Source organism: Rhamphochromis longiceps, linkage group LG22 (assembly GCF_057381845.1).
Source record: "Rhamphochromis longiceps isolate RC_006_pf linkage group LG22, R_longiceps_female_GT1.1, whole genome shotgun sequence".
Taxonomy (NCBI): domain Eukaryota; kingdom Metazoa; phylum Chordata; class Actinopteri; order Cichliformes; family Cichlidae; genus Rhamphochromis; species Rhamphochromis longiceps.
The window spans coordinates 27,655,738-27,673,199 of record NC_140577.1 but is presented as its reverse complement, the minus strand read 5'-3'; the positions used below and the strand labels follow the sequence as shown (position 1 = coordinate 27,673,199).

Here is a 17,462-nt window from a genome sequence, read left to right as displayed (position 1 = left end):
GGCTGCTGGTGGATATAGCAACTAGTCAAAAGCGCGTGTGTGACATGGGGTTGGGGAAAGGGATTTGTCAGGCACTGGGGAGGGTGAAGTGGGTGGGGCAAAGCTTGAGTGCAAAGCTGGAGTCTATGGGGCCAAGCAGAGCAGATGGACCGAGGGGGGGGGGGGGGGGGGGGACTGCTGCTAATTTAATCCGCCACACAGCCACATGGCCTTGACTCGGCACACACACACACACACACGCTACTGTTCAGTGTTAAAGCCCTTGGACATGCAAACACACTACAGCAACAACACTTGCTGGCTACGGCCCCTCTCAGACGGTGGCTACGTCATACAAGTCACATCCATAAAGAGAGAGGATATCCTGCTCTTTATCACCAATGTCAAGTCAGAGGCTAAGATTTGTTTCTAAGGGTCCGTCAGGTGAACCTGCGCAGCGAAAACTGACCCCACGTTAATGCCGGCACTCACGTTCACAGTGGGAGCTGCCCAGTGTGACCCGACTTCACTGTTTAAGCTCCGAACACTGTCGCTGTACAAGTGAAGGGTTAAGCACTTTCCTCCACAGTAAGTGACGGTGTTCCTCATCCACTTTCTCTAGTGACATTTTTACAGCTGTGTAAGGAGTCATGCTGGTAACACTTCCCTTTGAACTCACATACAGCAGACAGAGGACCAAGAACCTAGGCTGAATATTAAACCTCTTGTCTTTATTTATGGTATAGCAGCAAAAATTGCCGTTACATCTACCATATTTTCCGCACTATAAGGCGCACTTAAAATCCTCAACAATCGGCAGTGCACCTTATAATCTGGTGCGCCTTATCTATGAATTCTGGCTGTGTTTACTGACCTCGATTTTATGTGGTACACGGCGCTCAAAAATCTGTCAAAAAATGTTTTAGTAGGACTTTGCTAAGCTACGAAGCCGCACCACTGGATGGATTGTCTGAGCATTATGGCTACCGTAGTCAGGAGCCTCGCAACTCATAGTAATCTGGGTCCAAAACTTCGTCCGCGTCAGGTCCCAAAGTCAAACGAACACTGTGTAAATTCTTTCATCTTTAATAAAATGATCAGTATTGCTGCTTTACCAGGTGTAACAATTAAGTTTAACATCCAGGCATCCATGAAAACAGAATTTATTTAATTTAACGGAGTTAGAAGTTAGCAGGAAGTTAGCTCGCTTGTTTCGCTAGTTATCTAAACATGATATATCATGTTCTGACTGAGAGATTTCTGGAAAAAAATAAAATGTACAGCTCTGCTATCACTTCCAACATGAATGAAGACAGAAAACTACACAATAGTGACGTTTGTAGGGTTACTGAAGTTGGATTAGATGGTATATAATGCTGTGCTAGTGATCGCTAGCGACACAGCTGTGTTAGCATAACAAAGCGTAACACAGTGAACCTGGAGAATGAACGCTAAATTTTTTCCACTTGATAAAAGTTCCCGATGTTTTATTTTGACAAATGCAATCGCATGGAAAATTGCTGTAAATGGACCAAACTTCAGTAGGGGAGAACAACTGAGGTAATCCAGCCACAATATGAGATTAGTCATTAATGTAAGATAAGAAAACATTTTATTAGTCCCACACGTGAGAAATTTGTTTTGTTACAGCAGAAAGTGGACAGTGCAAAGTTACAAAGCAAAAATTAGAAAAACACTGGAACAACATATACTGTTGTTCCAGTGTTTATAGAGCCGCTACCAGAGAATTCAACATTAATGAATCAATGGTATAGAAGTGGAGGAAGCAAGAGGAATGAGTTGAGTAAAGTTTGACTTATCTGACTGTTTTGTTTCGTTTAATGCCTTATAATCCGGTGCGCCTTACGGTCCAAAAAATACAGTATTATTAGATTTATATCCATTTACACCTGTAGGGATTATTTTATTCTCAATTCACCTACTCATATGTTTATGGGTGTCTTCAATGTGGAAATAATGCTTAAATTAACTATTCCCCCATCTGGAACATGTATAGTTTTTGATTTTGGTGGAAGTCATCCTATCTTTTATGCAAGGGAAAAACCAAAATCATCATAAAATATACCTAAACCGCATATTTCATTAACTCACATCCAAATAAATTTGATGACTTGTTTTAGAATTTCTAGCCTTCATCGCTCCCAGAGTACAAAACTGTTACACGTAAGCAATCCTGTCGCTGGCTAAGCTGCTTGTAGCTGTCCTTGACTGCATTCATTGGCTCCCTGTTACATTCAGAAGATAATTTAAAGTCATTGTAAATCATCCCAATAGAGCACTTCACTCTCAGACTGTTGGCTTATTTGTGGTTCCTTAAAAGTAGAATGGGAGGCAGAGCCTTCAGCTTTCAGGCCCCTCCTCTGTGGAACCAGCTCCCAGTTTAGATTTAGGAGACAGACACTGTGCACTTTTAAGATTAGACTTAAAACAGATTTTTTTTGTTAAATGATACAAGACAGTGACAAAATAGCACCAAACTTGGAGAGCTGGATTTAAAAAACTTTCCACCTAAAGATTATTTGGAATATAATTTAGCTAGCTGTAATTTTAACCCATTTCCATTCCTACTCTTTATATGTGTCCTAATTACATTAGACCGTGATATGAACTGATCTTGATGCTGTCCATGTTTTGACATCATTTAGCATTTATTCAACTAAGGCTATAGTGATTAGTATAAAGAAAGTCCTTCTTATAAAACCAAAACAACAAAAAAACATTCATATTCTTCAACGTGACATATCAGGAAACGCAACATCCTGAAACCAGAACTCAGGTCTCACATCAGCACAGTACAGACATTTTTTCAAGTAATATAAAAACGCATCAGAAGCTTTATGCCAAAAAAAAAAAAAAAAAAAAAGTTGCACTACAGCAATGACCAATCATACTGATTCATTTAAATAAATGATGACCAAGACCTGCCCCAGGCTGTAATGTTAGTCCCATTTGGATATCAGTATCTAAGGGCTAATTACATTTTGGGAAACCTTATTAAAAATTCTTATTACCTTAATAATTCATAACATTATTTAAATCGAATTAAAAGACAAGTTTTAAAATTTTCCCAGGGGTGTTAAAAACTGTGTGATCATTATAGTAACTGAACCGAGTGCCAAACACAGCAAAGTCCCAACTCCAGCGTAGTAAACAATTGAGATTGCTTGTTCAGAAGAGCTTAAGGAAAGCTTAAGCAAAGCCTACCAATGTGTCCAAATAGTTGTGGAAAAATCTATACCTGTAAGCTACAGTAAGCAAGCTAAGAAGGGGGGCACATTCTCAATTAAACAATTAAGTCTTAGCTTTCCAAATGCATCAACCTCTACTTGGTGCTGACCGCTGCATGACTCTGAATAAAAGCAAGCACGAGGATTGGGCTGGGTAGAGGGGGCGGCAGCCGGCGCCTGCTGGTGCTATCATCCGTACTGAGCAGAGGGAACAGCACCCTACACACCCAGATGTTCACCCAGCTGTTCCAAAGAACTCAAAAGCTGTTCTGGGAGGAGAAGAAGAAGGGAACTCGTGCACTCGGATGACAAAATCTGCTTTCACATCTCTGCGAGATGAAGGAAGAAGTGAAGCTTTTCCAGGGCTATTTAAAGCTTAGAAGAACAACAGAGGCGACAACAGAAAAGTAGGAGCTAGAAGAAAAAAACAAGGCGCTGCTCTTGCATGAATTAGGGTTGGGTTAAAAGGTATAAAGGAAAGCACTGCTGCTTAAAAGGGACCCTTTGCATTTCTGGGCACTTTTATTTCCAATGACAAGCAGCCATAGGTAGATGTCGCATATATTACAGGTATTCCTGGGTCTGTTAAAATAAGGTTTGATAGCAGAACATTTGTAAAACCTTAAAGACTAGTCGGTTCTTTCTTTAGCTTCCACTTTACTCTGACATTTAACAATCACACAGGGAGAAATAAACTGTGGCGGCAGCACAGACAGCAGTGTCTGCACATGCTGCTGGCTCAGTTAATGGCAATGTAGTTTGACAAAAACAACTTAACTGGAGCTCTACTTTGTAGCTTTTGAACTTTCAATTGCATTTGGGGAACAAATACTCAGATAATAACAACTAAATTGCTCATCATCCCACCAGATCATGAGCTCAGACAACTCAATCTTCCAACAAAAAAATGGGAGATCTGGTAACAACTCAACCTCAAATTTATTTTTTCAAACTACTTCTCTCGAGATCAAGATGAAGCGAGGTATGGATAGATGTCCCCTATGAGCAAGCATGGCAATGGTGGGGAGGAAGAACTCCTGTTTAACAGGAAGAGACAACTGGCAGAACCAAGCTCAGGGAGGGGAAGCCATCTTCTGTGACAGTTTGAGAAATAAGGAGAAATTCCAGACATAATAACAACAGTACAAGTGGTTTGTGTCCATCCACGCATTTTGAAGGGAAGTTTGTTCATATCCGATTTAAACATCCACACTCGAGATGGAAAGAAAAGCTCAAGAGATATGGTTTAAAAACAGGTATAATTTGACATATTTCCAAGCGAAATTATCAAGAAAACCTGTGAATATGGTGTGACTGTCAAATGATGAGTTCATAAAGTTAAAGAACCAGTAGGCACCACTTAAACCCTAGTCATGTGATATTAAAGATAGGGGAATCTGAAACACCTGGCTTTCTGACAGTATGTGTAGAGAAGGCAGGTGAAAACTACAGCAAGGTTGTCAGCAGTTTTATTGTTGAAAAGTTTTGAATAATTACTTCCAGTTCCCCTGTCTCAAAGTGGTTTGTGGTTAGATTGCAGAAATATGATCTGTTGCTATAACAATTATTAGACATTTTTATGCTAAAACATATATGTTAATACACCAGGAAATTTGAAGCTAATATGTGTTAAATACAGGAGCTTAATCATGTTTCTGTTAAATGAATACAGCTGGGGTGTTACGTTAAAGCCCAAACTTGGCACTGGGTTTCCTGTGACTGCACTTATCCTGTTACAAAAAAAAAGAAAAAAAAAAGCATCAATTCATTAAGTTCAAGACTAAACAAAACATGCTAACGACGTGTCCGTTAAAAGACAATGGCCAATGTGTGTCTGCCATTCTGCTGCGACTACTTTCAAAGAACTAAAACCATGACTGAATAAGCTGAGCGTTCCATAGTAGGACTTCACTAACCATTGCATGACCAAAGGTAGTTAGAACTATACAGAACCATGATTCTGCACAGTTGACCAAAATGTTACTTGACCATAACTTTAAAAATAAGAAACTCAACTCATCAGTACCAACATCACTGTGGCGACTGGCACATGTGAGCGACTGTTTACTGATGATTAACAACATAGCTGTGAGGTGCTAACTGGTTCCCACACTGTACTGATAGACTCAGTGTGTGTGGCTCTCCAATTAGGTAGATCAGAAAATCTTTCTGTTACCACCCAGTACAAAAAAAGCGTAGGAAAACTCCCTGACCTGTCAGTGCAATGTTAAGGTTTGGTGGTACAAGAGAGTGAACACTGGCTGTGACTCCCAGCTGTCAAACTGTCAGGCCAAACATATATTTCCAGGTGACAGCGGCTGTGTCCCAGGAGTGAGACAAGGTGAGTTTGGATGGGAGATCAGCAGGGCTGAGAGCAAGCCAGTGGAAAGAGTGCAGCATGTGGTGAGAAACAGCAGGCAGCAAACCAGATGTTCAACATGCAACAGTGGCGTAATAGAAAGTAATACATGTATATTGCACCTTTGTTGAAGAACTTATCAACACACTGTTAAACAGAACAAAAGGCATTTTGAAAATGCATTTTTACTTTCAAATCAGGTTTCAAAAAAGCAGAATACTGAACTAATATAAAATACACTAAGCCCACCTTGACTGTGAAACATAGCCAAAACATTTCTTCAATTATAACCTGTGAAACAATTTGAAACCTAATGACACATTAACAATTACACAGCAACCCTTAGAATATTGTTAAAATGTAGTTACAGTGGACACTCATCCTGTAAAGCACACCTGTGTGGCTTGTTGAGTACAGTTCAAGAGTGGCACTGGCACTCTGGTCACACCAACACTTTAACGGGAACGCTCATGGAAGAAAAAGTGGTCTCTGCTCTTCTCTCCTGCTCAGAGATAAGCCACTCGATGGGTTAGCGGGCACAGCAACTCCTCCAATGCTCTGTCAGCATTGGAGGCAAGACAGCGATCGGTTACATCACGTTGCCGAGGCTCAGCAGGCACTGCCGAGAAGGATGCTTATTCAGGCTGACCATTGGAACCCTGGACGACCCATTACGATAAGTGTGTCACTCACTAGTATGCCAAAAATACCCTGGCTGCTGAATGAGGCGAAGCCACTTAAGGACCTGGCTGGGTCACTGGCTGCCTCATGGTTAGAGTCACAACTCTGATGCTGACGTCAGACACTCTGTCAACATAAGGAAAACATGCCTGGTCATAATCTGAATCACAGACGGGTCATTTTAATGAAATAAAAGGGGTTTTGTACTTTACAGCAGGGCTTTCTAGTCTTAAAATAATCTAAACACATACATAAATAAAGCTAGACAGCTGTAAAAAAAAAACAAACAAAAAAAAAAAAACAAAGAAAAAAAACTGTTCTCAACACGCTTCAAAACAAATGAGAGAGAGTAAACTGGAGTGGTGAGACCGTTGGGGTTGTTAATTTGCACTCTCCTGTGGGTAGAATCGCCTCTCACATACACGCTCATGCAAATGTCTAGGTAGAGAGAGAAATATGTCAACGCCTGTTACTGTTCTTTCTACAGCCATGCCACCACAGGTATCACCAAAGCAGCACAATCTTAACAGCAGCCTGGCACATCAGAAATCACCCGCTACACAAGGCAGAAACAACACCGCTAGTAAACTGCTTCTTCTGCTTGTCCCTGTGCAACTTTGCACCTACTGAGCACTGGTTGCTCATCCATGTGCTCAACAAACCATCAACCAAACAGGGTGCTGATACCTGGTACAGGAACCAACTGCGATACTGAACTGGAACGTGGCCTGTTTTTATTGTAAAAGTGTATGATATTTATTTTATGTCAAGCAACAACAAGTACCTTACTTTTAATAGCATCATTTTGAACTTTAAACAGAGTCTAAGTCAGACTCCAGCAGTAAGAACTGTTCTGATGTCAGTCACTGCTAAGGTTGTTGCTACTGATTATGTGCACTGTCAATTAAACTGTTAAGTAGATTACTTTATAATCTCTTGTGTCAAAGAGCAGTAAAGCTTGCCTCTTACATTTCCAGACACAAAAGTGACATTTAAGTTTTATCTCACCGACAGTCCAGAGGGGATTCACTTCAAGGCTGCCAACTAATCAGTTATTTCCTCTATCAGACACTTCATCTTTTCATCTACAAACTCTTAAAAACTGTCAAACATAGCCGCTTTGTCGTAGTCCAAAACCCAAAAATTGTAGTTGTTAACATGAAAGACTAATAATGTGAAAAAACAGAAATGTGGAACCAGTTGCTTAAAAAAAATACTTTATCTAGCAGTATTGTGTGCATGTCAAAGTATCCAGCAGTGACTCTCTGAAAACATACCTAGACATTACAATTACAAAGCAGTTACACAGTCTGCAACATATACTCCCTATGATCAGTTATTGATTTGAGAATGAGCAATATGCCCTCTGTTTGTTTGCTTGTTTTCACCAAAGACTCAGATCAGATCTCCTTTCCTTCATTGGGAGTTATTTCAGATCTTATTGTGGTCAAAGATAGATTAAGCTTAGTATGCATTTTTTGAAGTGCACAAAGACAGAGTGAGAAAGAAACACCCAGTGCTACCTAGAATTCTGGAGGTTTGCTAACGAGTTCTTTTCCAACACTACTTTACAGTATATTGATCTTTGTCAGAGCGATCAAGGTTCACTAACCTATAAAAGTTAACAAATTACTGTTGTTGTTGTTTTAATTTTACTATAAACTGAATTTTCCATATAACAAAATATGCTTTGTAGCAAGACTGAAAGTCAGACTCACACAAAATTAGAAATTGCAGGTCACACAATAAAAAAAGAAAATGACTGTACTAACATCTGAAAAGTTCAACCAACTGTATTCATTGAAAAAAGATAAATGATCATTAATTAGAACAGTTAATACTACTTTCTAACTAATCTGTTAAAGGCAGAAAATCTTTTTTTCTCATTTGCTTCTGATGTTGTAGCTTTTTATTACCTCACTGTTACACATTTATTTTCTATCAATTACTAACAGAATTTTTTCCCCTCAAACATGGGGCTTTCACAGGAATTGTCATTTCCACAGCTTTGCTTTTATTGACAGCAACGAAAAAGAAAAAAAAAACACCCTGTGAATATCACATTAGGCAAAACAGAAAGCGAGGTAATGACCAGCGGGCACAATTACACCTCCAGCTCACATCACGGCCGAGTTCCACAAAGGAAATGAAGGTAGAAAGATCAGCAGCATCTTGTGCCCTTATATTCCTTTCCCCCCTGCTTTATAGATGAGCCATTGGCTTTTTCCCCCCTTTGCGGAGATCAAAGGTGAAAGCTGCATGAAAGCTGGGAGGAAGCATCATTCTCTACCACAGAGTATCAACAACTGCACCCATTTAAAGGTTAACCACTTTATTCCATAAAAACACACACACCATACGTCATGTAAATGAAGTCTGTAGTCCCACACAGGCCCACAGAAGGATATTACTATGCTAATCCGAAGCATTTTTAGAAGGTAAATGTCAAAAGAAATGAATTACCTTTACATTCCAGCATGCCCTGATGCAATAGCCCAAGCCTGACATTTGTCCACGAGGAGCTTGTTTTTCCCAATGTATTTTCAATTGCAACAAAGAGGATACAATTATTCAGATCGAGTCATTTCCACCATGACAGTGTCTGTATTAACCTTTTGAGTCATTAAACCAAAGACTCCCAACACAAACTGTTTTAGAGACAACTTGAAATCAATAAAGTTCGGGAGATGCCGGTGGAACAGCAAGAAGCTGAGGAAAAACAAAAAAAAGAACAACAAAAATACACTGAGCTGGACCACACAGCTGTGTGCTGTGGCTGAGAGAGAAAAAAAAAAAAGAGCGATGTTAGTAAAGAAAGACGGATGGCTGGTGACACGTGGAGTAAGAGCAGGTCAGAGGATCCTGAGGCAGTGGCAGACACACAAACACACAACAACCACGTAACTGCTGCACTTTACACAGAAATACACACAGCTGTCAGGGGCAGACGAAGATCATTCACAAAACACCACCACCACCCCTTCCCCCGGGTATCACTGACACCGTTTCTCCCACACACACACACACACACACACACACACACACACACACACACACACACACACAGTTGCCAGGAGGCAGCATGCTGTCCATGAGGCCTGTGGAGAATCATTACTCAGCAGAGCAGACTAAAGAGCCGAGAGTGAACTTCCTTTTCGAATGCTCAGTGTTCCTCTTCTCCACGGCACCAAGCCCTATTAAACAGGGGTCCAAACCGTAGTGGGAAGTTGCGCTGTGTGTTTTCTTAGAACTGGGAGTTGTGTTTAGTGAACAGGAACAAAACAGAAACTGCTGGCCCAGCTGTCAAAGACCAGCATTAGGCTCTCAAGTGACTGAATAACGGTAGATAGTGTGCTATACAGTGATGTGTATAAACAGTCTGTATCTCAGTAGTGGTACTCCTGTCAATGACTAAACTGAGGCAACTATGCACGCTTAATTTTAGGAGAGATAATTTTGCACAGATTCAAGAGGCTGGACCCAAAAAAGCTGGCAAAGACTGAAATTTAACTAGTCACTGACGCTATGGAAATATTCTCTTATCTTCACTTATTTTCTAATTCGATTTTTAAGTGGAAAAAATAAACTAAAAAAATAACTCAAACCAAATGCAAATTAGAATTTTCTCAGCAGCAAACAATGTCATTACAAATTCCCACGCTCTCAAACAGTACCTACAAAAATAATAATAACAATAATAACAATAAATCCAAGTTAATCTACAACTTTGTTTATTGTGCTTTGTCATTATTGGTTAATTAAATAAACTAATAAATGTGTAATTGTGGCCTTACCCGTGCAAAAGGGAAACTTTTTGAACATCTCTGGTGATGGTGGTGGTGGGAGGTGGGGGACACACCTGGCGTTACACCATTCCAAACAAAGAAGCAAAAAAAACAAAAAAACAAAACCCCACTACAATCCACTTCAGAGTATTTGTTTGTGTGCAAGGTGTTATGGAAACCCATAATATGAGCCCTTATCCACCATTCAATTAACGCATTAACTCATCTTGAGCAGGTGGCCCAAGGCAGGTGAGTGGCTTGTTGAAAAACACAACAACAAAAAAAAACCAAAAAAAAAAAAACCAACAGCTGCTGAATTATTACCAGAGCCACCAATTAAAAGGCTGATCGTGCCACTGCTCATGACAGAAGAGCTGAAGCCTTTAATAAACTCTGCTGAAATGTAGTCGGCAGCACTTCAGCCGAGGGTAGCCTGTGAAAAACTGACCTGAACTTTGGTCTACTGACTGCCACATCAAACTCTGCAGTCAGACATCAAACATACAATCTCCCTGACTAAACATAACAAGCATGTAGCAGTGGCCTCATGTGACATATCTTTGCTATGATTTGAAAACAGTCTGGGTCCCACACGTGTTTATTTGCCCTTAGTGAAAGGTCCTGTCCTCCACACACCATGTCTTAGATCATATCCATTAAGGTAATGTGTTCTCTGCACCTGGACCACTGACATCAAGACAAACTCTTGTAGAGTTAAAGTTACTGTGAGTCTGCTCAATTCAGTTACACTAATGATAGTTTGTCAAAGCCCTTTTGCCTTCTGCTAAAATACAGTCATTGCTACCTTTACATTTGCTTAACAACCAAAAAATGTTCAATTATCCTCCAGCTTTCCAGCAAAACCTTGAATTCTTTTGCAAGGAATTGCTCTGAAGGCTCATTAGCCCATTGGAAAAGCATCCACGGATTTAAATCCAATGAAGGAAAAGTATTGGATTAGACATCAGTCTTCCTGTGGAAGAAATTGAGAAAATACAAGGCTAAAAGGACATAAACACAAACAAAGCTAATGCATTCTCAAGCTAAATCATTCTATTAACAAATTTTAGCTCATTATAACTTCTGTTTGCATATTTTAACGATAATTCACTGCTTTCACTGGGGGTGACTGCTATCAAAGAACACTTAGCAATCCATGTGCAGTATTTTTTAAACCCATTTTCACACTGCAGGTCTTAATGCTCAATTCCAATTTTTTGATCAAATATGATTTTTTTGTCTGCTTGTTGACACTACAAACAAAATGTGACAACAAACGCGCTCTAGTGTGAACCCTCAAAGCGGCCCGCATGCGCAAAAGAAGACGTCGCACACAACGCGCTCTGTTTAGATCCAGACTAAACAGTATTGTTTGACTGATGGCCCTTATTATAAAGACTTGTTTTGGACTTTACGTTTCCAAATTTTGCTTTAAGTTATAAAGTTATTTTGTTATTTGCATATGGCCTAATAATTATCCTTATTGCTGTTTTGAGAGGAGCGGTGCTTCAAAGGATAGTTGCAGATTTCTGTCAGAGTCTGCAGATTATACAGTACAAATAAAATGTTCACGTTTCTTCAACGTTATCTTCCCAACAGTTTCACTGGATGGCCAGGAAGCGTTCACAATGTCTTCTCCGGAGCTGATAATTGGCGTCTGTCTTGTGTCAGTGACGTAAAAGATGGATTTAATGCGACATGACCGTTCAAACAGCAGTCGCTTTCTAAAACATCAGATATGTATCTGATTCAGTACCACATACGAAAGTGACCCAGATCGGATTTGAAAATATCGGATTTGTGCCGTTCACACTGTCATACCATGATCGGATATGGGTCGCATAGGGTCAAAAAAGTCGGATTTGATGCACTTTCGCCTGCAGTGTGAACGTAGCCTTAGAGTTTGACACCCACTGGGAATTAATTGCAGCATTTCACACACACTTAGCTGTAGAGGCACATCATAGTATCTCATTTTGAAAGTTCACCTACTGCTAACCAACAAGCACTGACCAGTACCATTTCCTGGCTGGACAGTTTGCTAAGGTCACTGCTATTTAGCTGTCAAATTAGTGCAGTAGAGGCACCTGCATCACAGGTTCACACTAAAGTGACTGTCCAGCATTCAACACACCTCCAGAGCAGAACAAGGACCACTGAGACTTACTGGAGAGGCAGCTGAGCATATCAGGCAGTGTTTCCCTCAACTGCAGATTGCAAAGGAAGATCTACTGATGCTGGCTTAGTGGGCTAAGCATGGTGGAACATGAACCAGTTCTCCACGAACTCCAGGGTCTGGTTAGAGTTGCCCTCTAGCTTATGGTGGTTCTATAGAGCAAAACAAGAACTACAGCTGGTGTGGTTTAAGACTGTGGAGTTCTGTCAAACTACAGGATGTGACACTGCAAACAGCGGACCGACATCGAGGACCAGCACAGCAGGCACCTAACCACCCTACCCAAGGGTGACTCTAGTCACTAACATTAAAAAGAATGGATAAAGTAATAAAAAGATGCACTAGGGCACCCTACATTTGGGCAGCTTGCCCAAGTATAGTCTATGTGTGGGAAACACTGCAATAACAAGGTACTTGGCAATTAAAATATTTACAGCTGAGCACCTTCTATAGCGTATTTAATAATTAATTAAAGCTCCCCCACAAATATCATTTGAATCTGTTAAAGATGTTGTGCTAACAATCTATCACCGACCACAAACATAGCAACAAATTCCAAGAAAGGTGGCAGGGCATTTCTTTGACACAATCCGATATTATAGAAAATATAAAAAAGGGTTATTTGAAGTTCATAACTCTCAATCTGACACCCTGAGTACTACGCAAACCTGATGAATGCTCAGTTTAGAAATGAAAGAAATGCCATTTAGACACACTGACACTTAGAAAAATGTGCAAGGTTTTCTAAAATATATTCAACTGAAAAGAAATAAAACGAGATAGGATTCAGATGTGCACTATTTAATATATATGCAATGTCAGGAACGTAATCTGCATGTATCTAACTACCGACATCCAATATTTAAGCAAGTGATGTAAATATGGCAACTCTACAGCAATAAAGGCTGGACCCTGCTCAAATTGAACTCATCCACCCTGACAGCAGCAATTCCCAGTTTGCCTAAATTTAATGCCGTCCCCGGGCACAGACACTATTCCACATGCTGGAGGTGACAAACTGAAAGTAAAAAGGAGCATCCTAACTTTCCTGGAAACAGCAGCGAGGGGCCCTCCGGAGAAAGATGGGCGCACTCAGCGCGACACCCCTCATCCGTCCTGGAATATGTGGGGTTTTTTTTGTATAAAGCGACGGCAATAAGCAAACACGGCCCGTGTCCAATTGCTGCGGAATATCTGGGTGTTTGTTCTAAAACACACTGAACCGAGCACTTCTGCAGCCACTCTACAACTGTGCACCATCCGGCTCTAAGTGCAGGCAATTTAACTTGTTGTGGATGCAGCGAAAGTGGCAATCAAAATGTGTGAAAAGCTGTCGCCTTAAAAGTTTAAAGCAACAAGTGGTGGGTTCACCTCTCTGGATGAAAAGTCTGATGAAACATCTTTTGGTGGGAAATAAAAACAAACAGCCCATCTATCACTTTTCATTTACAAAAGCCACGTGCAAAATGTTTTGAGAAAACGGACACTGAAAGTAAATGAGAATACAGAAGAGATATAAAAATGTTGTTTTTAAGCAAATGTCAAATAAAGAGTTTAATTTTATGCCTCCCGCAATCCTGTATGTACACAGATAAAGCATCCCTCTGTGGCCTATATATGTTTAATTAATTAAGCCAAAACCCACAAAATATTCTCAAATGCATCCAACTCTACCTACCTACATTGCCTATGACACATAACTGTAGCATAAAACACTACACAAGGGGCCGTTATCTCTTAAGAGAAAGATGTAGGTAAGCACTGTTGACATACTCTGCCTGTGGAAGTAAATTAGGCTACCTGCCGGGAAGAAGAAGAAGAAAAAAAAAGCTGTGACACTTGGCTGACACCTTGCTTGCTTGTAAACACAACTGCAGCCAGGCAGGCTCCATCACGTGGCCACAAGACTTTCAGGGCCACACCAGTCTCCTCAACTCCTGATCTGGAAACAGCACAGAACACAGTTGTAGGAGAGGGGCTATATGACCACACCTACTCTCTCTGCTGTTCTGGAGTCAGTTGACTTGAAGGAGCAGTGCACGCTGTGTACCCCCCTCCCCCCACAAGCAAAAATGGGAAAAAATGAAGAAAAAAACCCCCAAACTTTACATGCCAGGTCAATAACAGCAAAGCAGTGACTGAGCACGTGTCAGGTTAATCACACAAATAAAAACAACGGTGACTCCACATCACTACATCATCATGCAAATTACTGCAGTGGGAGGAACTGAGCAAACTGTATTCTCAAAATGCTTTCACAAATAAAATGCAACCAAATCATAGGTTAGCATTTACAGATAAATAAGTAGTCTTTGGGTTTTAGATTTCTGTTGATATCACTAGAATAATAAATATGTTTTTACAATTCTTTTTAATTACACGACCATATAGCTGCATTCAAAATCGCTCAAAATGATAATAAATACAACAAAAAAATCAAAAAAGAGAGGCAGGGACTATGTTTTCTTTACGCAGTGGAGGAACACTGGGCAGAGGGGGCTGTTTTTCTGCAGCCTTCCATTAGATGCAATTATAAATGGCCGAGAGCAGAGGGATGGGGGAGCCAATCAGATCTCGGCTCGCATGTCAACCTAAGACCAACTGTCTCCTGGCTCTGACAGCAGGATTTTACCTCCATAATTCAAATCCCAAAGCAAAGGCAATCTGCACTTTGCCAACTCCGAGCGCCGGGGCCGTGTTTACAGGCGGCACATGGAGGAAAGAGGCAGAGAAAAAAAGACAGCGAACCGAGTCGAACCGATCCCGCAATGAATGAAAACCCTCAAGTCGAGACAATCAATCGCGGTCACAATCACACTTTGATCCGAGTAAACACTTTATCGGGATGGAATTGTTGCCATTCTCCCGACTCTGAGACACATCTCTACTCCGGCCTGCAGCGGCTTTTTAACAGACACAGCGCTCTTTTTCTTAATGATTATGCAAATATTATTTAACGGCTATCGCTGTCATTTGCATCTTGTTTATCGCCTCGACAGCCACTGACACAACTTTTGATAGCACCGGAGGGAGCTCGGCACCGAACAGAACCGGACTCGCTGCGGATTCTCGCAGAAATGACAGCGGTTACAGCACTGACAGCGAGGCTAGAGCAATACCGCGAACAAATATCACCTCATCTCCCTGCACACACGCACACACTTTCTCCCCGCTAACTCTTGTTCTACTTAGTCTAACTCTTGCCCTGTACCAAGCAGGGACACACACCGATACCCACGTCTCGGAAAGTTGTTTCTGACGGAATATGCGGCTTCTTTCTCTGTCTAAACACTATTGCAGGGGTGGTATTGGGAGAGAGAGAGAGGCAGCCATTTTAGAGCTCTTGCTACATAGACAATGGCTGGTCCAATGCAATATTCAACTCTACAGTGCTTTTTCTCAGCGACTGAGAGACTTTAAGTCAGCCAAAGTGTGTCAGTGCAGTGAGTGAAGTTTACCTGATTTCTGTTTGGAGGTTGTCCAGTGTTTCCCGGGCTCATGGGAGGCGGATGGTGGGTCCTTTGTTGCCAAGCCGGATGAACCCCACCATACTGACTGCTGCCCATATCCCCTGGTCCCTTGTTGGCCCCCTCCTGATTGTTATAGTCTCCTTGGGGATAATTCGGGTAGCTCCTGGTAGGGCTGGGGGATGTCAAAAGCTGATTTAAAGTTGGCGTAGACGTAGGTTGTTGGTTTCCCATGTTATATCTCTGATTATTATAAGAGGCAGCCATAGCTGTGGTTCCTCCTGCTGGCTGTTGCTTGCCTGGCTGCCCCCCAGCCGGAGGCTGGTTGTTACGCGGGGAATTCATGGCCCCGTATCCCGGGCCCTGGTAAGAAGTCCTGTTCTGGAACGGGCTGTAGTTGTTGTAATGGTTGGGGTAGCCGTGTTCGTGTGAATTAGGGGGGTAAGAGTCCATCATGCCCGGCCCCGATGCAGCTGCCATGCCAGGGCTTTGTTGTCCGCCATGTTGATGAAAAGGGGCCCGGGTGTAGTGCTGGTTGTAACCGTAAGGAGGTGGAGGAAAGGGGCCCGGGTGGTGGTGTCCCATCCCGGGATGGTTATTCCCTTCGGGCCCGCCTGTATCATTCTGATTACTGCTATTATTATTTACCCTGGGTAAATTCCCGTTGCCGTTCTTCATGTCAGGATCCCCTCCTCCCCCAGCATTTCCAGCATCGGTCCCGTCCTGCAGCTCCTTCTGCCCAGGAGATCCGCCGTCAGGTCCCGGTTCCTTATTTTCATGCTGTTTCTCTCCCGGTACCGACTCCTCCTGTGTGTCCCGATCCGGCTTTTTTAGTTCGGATGGCGGGCTAGTGTTGAGAGTGGCGACGCTAGCGACCTGAGCGGCCATGATATCCCTCTCTCTCTCTCCCCCACTCTTTCTCTGCCTCTCTCTCAGCACGGCGACTCACACACAATCAAACTTCGAATAACCATTGAATATAAATACAAGTATATTTATAACAACGTACCCGTTGTCCCGGTTCATTCCCCCCTTTTCCCTCCGCCCGGACCGGTATCCGGTAATCCACCGCGACTCCGTTTAAAGTTAAAACAGAGAGGGGAAAGTTTGTGAAAGAAAAAATGTATAAATACAGAGCCAGGGAAGTGAATTTAACCGACACAAGTGAGTGTGTGTGTGTTGGAGGGGGGCCTTCTGTTACAGAACGAGAGCGCGAGCTAGAAATCAACCAAACCAGCACGAGGCTCCGCGAGATACAGCCATCTTACCGACATGTCGCGAGAAAATAAAAACCCGGAGCGGAATCTACAGCAACTGGATTCGGACTGCTTGTTCCCTGTTGTTTATACACAAGGAGAGCCGTTATTGAAGGTCTAATACGCTTTGAACTGAGCGCATACATAAAACCGTCGACGTATTCGAGAAGCGGTGTTTGTTAGCATAAAGTGCCAGCCGTACAGAGGGTAATTAAATGACGCAAATTAATAAAAAGCTAATGTCTCCTGGAGAGATGTTTATTTAGAAAATAAGTTACACTAATTCTCTGTGCTGTCTTTCATTTTAAATAGGAATTAATCAATATGCGTTATAATATAATACATAATATAATCCTAGTAAATAAAACACGATTTTAGTTGTATGCTTTTATACTGGGGATACTACCTGCTAAGATACACGTAACTTTACAAAGTAGATGTTGAATAGCTCTGTTTGTCGTTACAAATAACCAGAATTTCCCACATTTCATTTTTACTTCAAATATCTTTC

The 17,462-nt window shown here is 41.7% G+C and overlaps 1 protein-coding gene across 2 annotated transcripts in view; it reads right to left on the bottom strand.

The window, feature by feature from the left end:
* Positions 1-16,988, bottom strand: part of arid1ab (AT-rich interactive domain 1Ab) — a 55,899-nt gene extending 38,911 nt beyond the window's left edge. For both annotated transcript variants that reach the window (XM_085396352.1, XM_085396353.1), the window contains exon 1: positions 15,687-16,988. In XM_085396352.1, coding sequence (XP_085252478.1) covers positions 15,687-16,583 — 897 coding nt within the window. In that variant the 5' untranslated portion in view covers positions 16,584-16,988. The remainder of the gene's footprint in view (positions 1-15,686) is intronic.
* Positions 16,989-17,462: the final 474 nt, after the last annotated feature.